The sequence below is a fragment of the Clavelina lepadiformis genome, chromosome 7 (genome assembly GCF_947623445.1).
Source record: "Clavelina lepadiformis chromosome 7, kaClaLepa1.1, whole genome shotgun sequence".
Classification (NCBI taxonomy): domain Eukaryota; kingdom Metazoa; phylum Chordata; class Ascidiacea; order Aplousobranchia; family Clavelinidae; genus Clavelina; species Clavelina lepadiformis.
This window is the reverse complement of record NC_135246.1, coordinates 20,435,624-20,442,944: the sequence shown is the minus strand read 5'-3', so window position 1 is coordinate 20,442,944 and position 7,321 is coordinate 20,435,624. Positions and strand designations below refer to the sequence as shown.

General features: G+C 40.9%; 2 protein-coding genes across 2 annotated transcripts; both read right to left on the bottom strand.

The window, feature by feature from the left end:
- Positions 1 to 485: 485 nt before the first annotated feature.
- On the bottom strand, positions 486 to 1,110 carry LOC143466235 (uncharacterized; the record flags this gene model as incomplete). The annotated part of the gene is made up of 3 exons (XM_076964867.1): positions 981 to 1,110; positions 757 to 912; positions 486 to 684 (listed from the first exon to the last, which is right to left on the bottom strand). Coding segments are annotated over exons 1-3 (454 nt in total), but the record flags the coding sequence as incomplete, so codon positions are not given.
- A 5,423-nt stretch (positions 1,111 to 6,533) lies between these two features.
- On the bottom strand, positions 6,534 to 7,321 carry LOC143465639 (uncharacterized). Its single transcript, XM_076964037.1, has 3 exons — positions 7,178 to 7,321; positions 6,864 to 7,106; positions 6,534 to 6,772 (listed from the first exon to the last, which is right to left on the bottom strand). The coding sequence occupies exons 1-3, from the start codon at positions 7,310 to 7,312 to the stop codon at positions 6,587 to 6,589; spliced, it is 564 nt and encodes a 187-aa protein (XP_076820152.1). The 5' UTR covers positions 7,313 to 7,321; the 3' UTR covers positions 6,534 to 6,586.

Below are 7,321 nucleotides of genomic sequence, written 5' to 3'. Positions count from 1 at the left end.
ACCCATAGGTCATAACCCCAAACAACGATGCTTTTCACCAATTGCGGCTTTTTTTATTGACCTTAAACCTAGTTTTCACTCAGCGAAGCGCTTTTCCAATTCTCACCAACTTATTGGTCATAAACCCAAGCAAGGATACTTTTTTCCAATTGCGGCTTGCTTTATTGGCCTTAACCCTCAGGGAAGCGTTTTTCAATACCTCGACAGCTCAAATGGTCTTAACCCTAGCCCTAAGTAACTTTTTCGAGATAGGACGTACATTTTGTCAGATAGGAAGTAAGTAATTTCACTTTATACGTGGCCCTAATTAACTTTAACAATTACAACACCCTCAAAAGTCAGATTTTCAAAAAATGATAGTATTTGAAATTTTAAAACAGTTACGATAGCACAATCTAAAAATGAGTACGAACGAAAATAAAACGAAACACAATGAGATAATTAAATACATTTCACAGTCCAACAATGATAAATCTTTTTTTCACGTCTTTGTGCCGATCTGATAAATTCCGCCACCCGATCCTGTATCTGCTTTGGAGTTTTCCTGGCGCACAAAGGCAGGGCGCCGCTCTCTAAAGCATCTCTTGCCTCCGCGATGAAGATTCTTTGTTGTTTCTTAATGTTTTGGTTAAAATACCTCTTCACTTCGAAACGTTCTTCTTCTGTGAATTGCCTTCGACTTTTCTGAAACACCAAATAGCAATATATTGCATACGCAAATTTAATATGTGATGTTTCACTTCCATTGCAACTTACATATGGTTTCACTTCGATTGTGAAAATCACTTTCTGGGTGTAAGACAGGTGTGTCTCCTCGTCCGACAATACTTCAGCGTTTACTATTTCGTTACATCCTTTAACTGGCATCACTTTCTGCTCGTCCGCCACCACTTCAGCTGGGGCATTATTATACTGCAAACAACAAGCAGGTTATAAAGGATAGTCGCACAAACTACAGTACACGAGATGAGAAAACAAACCTGTTCCGCTGTACATTTCTTTTCCAAATTTGTGGCATCCACTGCGTTACTTTCTTCTACTGAAATCTCCTTCTGGGTGCAGTCACTCATACTCTCCATGCTTTCACGTTTTAAATGTTAAAGCTCCAACCCTAGCAAAGAAAATATAAAATACACGTGTCAGGGTTAAGGCAACAGTGATGGGCAAGGGATTCCGCTGCTAATATAGCCTTTAGCAAACGTAAACTGTCCGGCGTTACAGCTAGTTTTGAGCTATTGATACTCCTATGCGCTATGTTTCGACAGAGGTCTTAACCTTTTGTACAATGCTGTACTTGAAACAATTTTACTTTCCTCTCTAACTACACTCCAATCGTCAAACTTAAACGATGTTACTTCCACGACTGACTGCAACAAATGAGTGCCATAAAATCTCGCGCGAATATCTCGCGCGAACATTTCGCGTCAACATCTCGCTTTCGCGCGAACATTTCGCGCCAACATCTCGCGGGAAAAAATGGCATAGACATCTTTGGCGCCACGTCATAGACATCTGATGACAAAGCATTTTTTAAAGGTTATGCGCCCTTAAAATTGAGCGTTAAAAAAGTTAGAAGCTAACATTGCCAAGTTGTTTCCTTTTTAGAACAATGTTTTGGACAATTACAAAACAATTTCGACCGAAATTTAAGCCGACAATAATTGATGGGGTAAGGCGTTTTCCAACGGTTGGATCTAGAAATTTGTTTCGTTGTCGATAAAAAAAACGACCAAGTCTTAGGGTAAGGATCAGTTAGTATTTCGTAATTAGAAAATGGTCGCATGTTATAATTTCGTAAATATCTCCTTTGTCACTCAATAAAGAGCGGTCAAAGTTTGGCAATCCGGAACACTCGATATCCAGGTTATGTGAACCACGTTTACACTCGCACAAACAAAAGTTTAAGCGGAAAAATTGTTCGAAATTCTGCAGGCGTTTACGGAAAAAGTAAAGCACGTAAGCCGCTGAAAGTTGACCTCTACATCAGCGAGCACCTTCTCCTTCTGTGTCCCGACTTTCGTGGCGATCTGCCTTTGCAATCGCGACATAGATACATATCTTTAAAAATGCTTCGTAAAAACTCCTTGGTATAATTAACTCCTTATCAGTGATGTGCAAGGAATACTTCTCCTAATATAGCCTTGAGCAAACGTAAACAGTCCGGCGTTACAGCAAGTTTTGAGCTATTAATACTCCTATGCGCTATGTTTCGCCACAGGTCTTAACCTTTTATCCGATGCTGTACTTGAAACAATTTCTTTTTCCTCTCTAACTGTACTCCAATCATCAAACTGAAACGCTGTTACTTCCACGACTGCCTGCCCCAAATGACTGCCCTAACATCTCGCGCGAAAATCTCTCACAAGCATGTCGCGCCAACATCTCGCGGGAAAAAAATGGCATAGAAATCTTTGTCGCGACGGCATAGACATCTTATGACAAAACAATTTTTAAGGGTTAGGGTGAATGCGCCGTTAAATTGGAGCGTTAGAAACGTTACAAGTTAATATTGGCAAGTTGTTTCCGTTGTGGTACAATCTTTTGGACAATTACAAAGCTATTTCGACCGAAAAACAAGCCGACAATAATTTCTGGATTAAGGCGTTTTCCAAACGACTAAGTCTCAGGGTAAGGATCAGTTAGTATTTCGTAATTAGAAAATGCTACATTTCGCGCCAACACCTCGTGGGAAAAAAATGGCATAGAAATCTTTGTCGCGACGGCATAGACATCTTATGACAAAGCATTTTTTAAGGGTTAGGGTGAAGGCGCCGTTAAATTGGAGCGTTAGAAACGTTAGAAGTTAATATTGGCAAGTTGTTTCCGTTGTGGCACAATGTTTTGGACAATTACAAAGCTATTTCGACCGAAAAACAAGCCGACAATAATTTCTGGGGTAAGGCGTTTTCCAACGGTTGGATCTAGAAATTTGTTTCGTTGCCGATAAAAAAACGTAAAGTCTTAGGGTAAGGATCAGTTAGTATTTCGTAATTAGAACATTATACGGTCGAATGTTATAATTTCGTAAATATCTCCTTTGTCACTCGATAAAAAGCGGTCAAAGTTTGGGAAATCGGAACATTCGATATCCAGTTTACGTGTACCCAAATACAAGTTTTAAACAAACCACGTTTTTGAGTTTACAACCGAAATGCAAATATCAAAGTTAAAGATTAATTAAACGTCTGCAGCACATTTCCGACCCGTCACGATGTTTTTCGTCGGTAGAGCTGTTTCTTGAACGCACAAAATCACGTTTACCCTCGCACAAACAAAATTTTAAGCGGAAAACCTGTTCGATTTTCTGCAGGCGTTTACGGAAAAACTAAAGAACGTACGCGGCTGAGAGTTAACCTCCATATCAACGAGCTCCTTCTCCTTCCGTGTCCCAACTTTCGTGGCGATCTGCTTTTGCGATCGCGATTGAGAGACCTATTTGTAACAATGCTTCGTTAAAACTTAAAATGCCTTAACCCCAGAATCGCAATTTCAAACAGTTCTAACTCGTCTGTTTTTAAGGAAAAACCACTCAAACTCGAGTATGTTTAAGATGGTAACAATTTGCGTCGGCAACGCGAGTTTGGTTGAATTTCTTCAAGTAGAATTTGTGTTAAAGCTCTTTAGGTTTGAAAAATGCTTTGTCTTGAGAATCGTCTGTGATTTCTACGTGGGTCGACCCGATGTGGATTTGGACAAGTCGTCAAAATTTGAAATCGATTTTTACGCCTTGAAATTAACTACACTTATTCTTACAATAATGTTTGCTCACCGGCCGGAAGGACGTTCCCCTACACCCTGGAATAAGGGAGATATAGAGCCCCAAACTTTCAGGGTTAGACCAATACCACCGGTCGCATTTGGAAAAATGGTTCCATGTATTTGAGGGGCTAGGGTTAGGGGTAAAGCGCCCTTAAAATTGAGGGCTAGTGTCGTAGGAAAGGTTATCTGGATTAGTTCTTCATCCTGGAACGGTAGGAGAGAGGCATTGGGAAACCAATACGATCGAAATCACCCAGTCCACAAGTCTTGGGGTTAGGACTTTTCGGGTATGTCAGACCACGAAAAATGCTTCGTTACTTGAGTGCACTTTGTAGAATATTTCCTTATCCTTTACTCAGACGTGGCTCAGAGTTTGGCGAGGATATGTTCTCGATAAGACTGTTTGGTGATTTCGATTTCAACCTCCTATTGCACGCCGTTACCAAAAAACGAAACCTGTGCTTTTAAATGACTTTAACCGCTGTCGTCCGACTTTGAAACCCAAAAAAACTCTGCAGACCGAGCGACAACATTGTACGGCTTATAATAAGGAAGATACATAGGTTCAAAATTTCCACGGCCTTTAGAGTGGTCTCGAATAAAGTTTAAGTGTTGGGGTAAAGACTTTTCGGGTTTGTCAGACCACGAAAAATGTTTCGTTACGTTCACTTTGTCGAATATTTCTTTACCCTTTATTCAGACAAGACTCTGAGTTTGGCGAGGGTATTTTTTCGATCAGATTGTGTTGTGATTTCGATTTCAACCTCCTATTGTACGCCGTTACCTAGAAAGATAACCTGTGCTTTAAAATGAATTTAACCGCTATCGTCCGACTCAGAGAAGCAAAAAACCTCCACAGACAAAGCGACGTAATTGTACGGCTTATAATAAGGAAGATACATAGGTTCAAAGTTTCCACGGCCTTTAGAATGGTCTCGAATAAAGTTTAAGTGTTGGGGTAAAGACTTTTCGGGTTTGTCAGACCACGAATATCGTTTCGTTACGTTCACTTTGTCCAATATTTCCTTACCCTTTATTCAGACGAGACTCTGAGTTTGGCGAGGGTATTTTTTCGATCAGAGTGTGTGGTGATTTCGATCTCAACCTCCTATTGTACGGCGTTATCCAGGAACAAAACCTGTGCTTTTAAATGAATTTAACCGCTATCGTCAGACTCAGAGACGCAAAAAACCTCTACAGACAAAGCGACGTAATTGTACGGCTTACAATAAAGAAGACACATAGGCTCAAAATTTCCACGGCCTTTAGAGTGGTCTCGAATAAAGTTTAAGTGTTGGGGTGAAGACTTTTCGGGTTTGTCAGACCACGAAAAATGTTTCGTTACGTTCACTTTGTCGAATATTTCCTTACCCTTTAGTCAGACATGACTCTGAGATTGGCGAGGGTATTTTTTCGATCAGAGTGTGTTGTGATTTCGATTTCAACCTCCTATTGTACGCCGTTACCTAGAAAGATAACCTGTGCTTTTAAATGAATTTAACCGCTATCGTCCGACTCAGAGAAGCAAAAAACCTCCACAGACAAAGCGACGTAATTGTACGGCTTATAATAAGGAAGATACATAGGTTTAAAATTTCCACGGCCTTTTGAGTGGTCTCGAATAAAGTTTAAGTGTTGGGGTAAAGACTTTTCGGGTTTTTCAGACCACGAAAAATGTTTCGTTACGTTCACTTTGTCGAATATTTCCTTACCCTTTATTCAGACGAGACTCTGAGTTTGGCGAGGGTATTTTTTCGATCAGACTGTGTGGTGATTTCGATCTCAACCTCCTATTGTACGGCGTTATCCAGGAACAAAACCTGTGCTTTTAAATGAATTTAACCGCTATCGTCCGTCTTTGAGACGCAAAAAACCTATACAGACAAAGCGACATAATTGTACGGCTTATATTAAGGAAGATAGGAAGGTTCAAATTATCCATGTCTTTTGAGTGTACTCGAATCAACCTCCTATTGCACGCAATTACCAAGAAACGAAACTTAACCCTACTGTCAGATGTGAATGAAGCAATGTTTACCGAATTTGTTTTTAAGATGGAAGATATGAACGCATAAAAACAATGAAAAATGCTTGATGAAAATTGAAAATTTAACAATTGAATAAATGAAAGAAAGTTACAATGAATGAAAGTTGAAGAACGCAAAACACAATGATACAAAAATATTTAAGCCTAATTCAAATTAGTTTTTTTTTCCTTCCATCCTTTGTGCCGTTCTAATAAAGGTTGCCACACGGTCTTGAATTTGTTTCGGGGTTTTGTTTGCGCAACAAGGTAGATCCCCCTTCTCTAACGCAGCCTTTGCGTCCTTGACGCGTATTCTTTCCCCGCTGTTGATTTTTTCTGCAAAGAAATTCTTCACTTCTGTGAGCTCTTCTTGAGAAAATTGCTTTCGACTTTTCTGAAACACCAAATAGTAAATTAGGAAATACCAGGGTTTTACTTACTTAAATAACCTTCAAAGCTCTTCATTGTAACTTACATATGCTGGCACATCGGCTTCTTGTACGGGATTTTCTTTATTTTGTGGCTTGTCACTCACTTTCTCCGGAGAAGTTACCTCGGTGTGAAGTTCAGATCGCGGTTGTGACGGTCCTTCTTGATTTTTTGGGTTTTCATTCACTTCCTCCGGAGAAGTTAGACCTACCTCCGAGTGAGGTTCACTCGGTCCTGCACTTCGTTCCGGAAGGACACATCCAGAAGTTTCGCCTTCCTCAGCCACGTTTCCCCTTCTTTCGTCTTCGAAATCTGTGGTATCACGACCCTAAAACACAATAAAAATCAGTATGCCTAGTTCCAGTTCAACGTTTATGCGAAATACAAAGCATTTACTTCACTAAACTGCAATCTTACATAAAGGGATTGAATGGCTTCATAGGCGATGATGGACTCGTCGCTTTGCAGCGGATTGATGTAGTGTGTTTCCTGTGTGGAAGGCAGGTGCGCCATATGCCCAGCCACCATTTCCCGTTGTTCCGGGTTTTTTGCGCGGATCTGCAGAATAATATGTGCATTGTCTTACTGCAAACACCCAACAGGGTATAAGAAATAGTTACACGTACTACAGTAGATGAGTAAAACAAACCTGAGTGGCTGTGCATTTGCGAACCATGGTCGCTGTAAGTTTTCGGCCCTTCGGCACTGCAGCTTTGCACACGTGCTGCATAGCTTTAGCCGCGTGGGAACTGGTGAATTGATCCCCACGCCACTCAAAAACATACTTTTGTTCTTCCTCCATGCCGATGAACGTTAAAAGAGCCTCCATGACCTGTGGTCTCACCACAATTTGAGCCGGCCCGGAGGTCAGGCCGGTCTTATGATGCAACACCTGTAAAAACTTTGAGTAGTTATCAATCACTTACAAACTGGACAGTCAACAAAATGACCAGCAATACGTACTCGAATCACAGAAAGTCCTTTCTTTCCTTTTTCGGCCGCCTTGGCTTCATCGACCGTCATGCCTCTGACCGCACTTGGTCTCTGGGCATTTTCAAATGCCAAGACGGTGAAAAGGACTTCCCCGTATGCACGCATCCGCGTAGA

Excerpts from the sequence above, each read along its gene's own strand:
- LOC143465639 (XM_076964037.1), bottom strand. The coding sequence starts at position 7,312 with ATGCGTGCATACGGGGAAGTCCTTTTCACCGTCTTGGCATTTGAAAAT. Across the intron at positions 7,107-7,177 it reads AAGGACTTTCTGTGATTCGA|GTGTTGCATCATAAGACCGG; the intron begins GTACGTATTGCT and ends AAGTTTTTACAG. Across the intron at positions 6,773-6,863 it reads GCAAATGCACAGCCACTCAG|ATCCGCGCAAAAAACCCGGA; the intron begins GTTTGTTTTACT and ends ATTATTCTGCAG.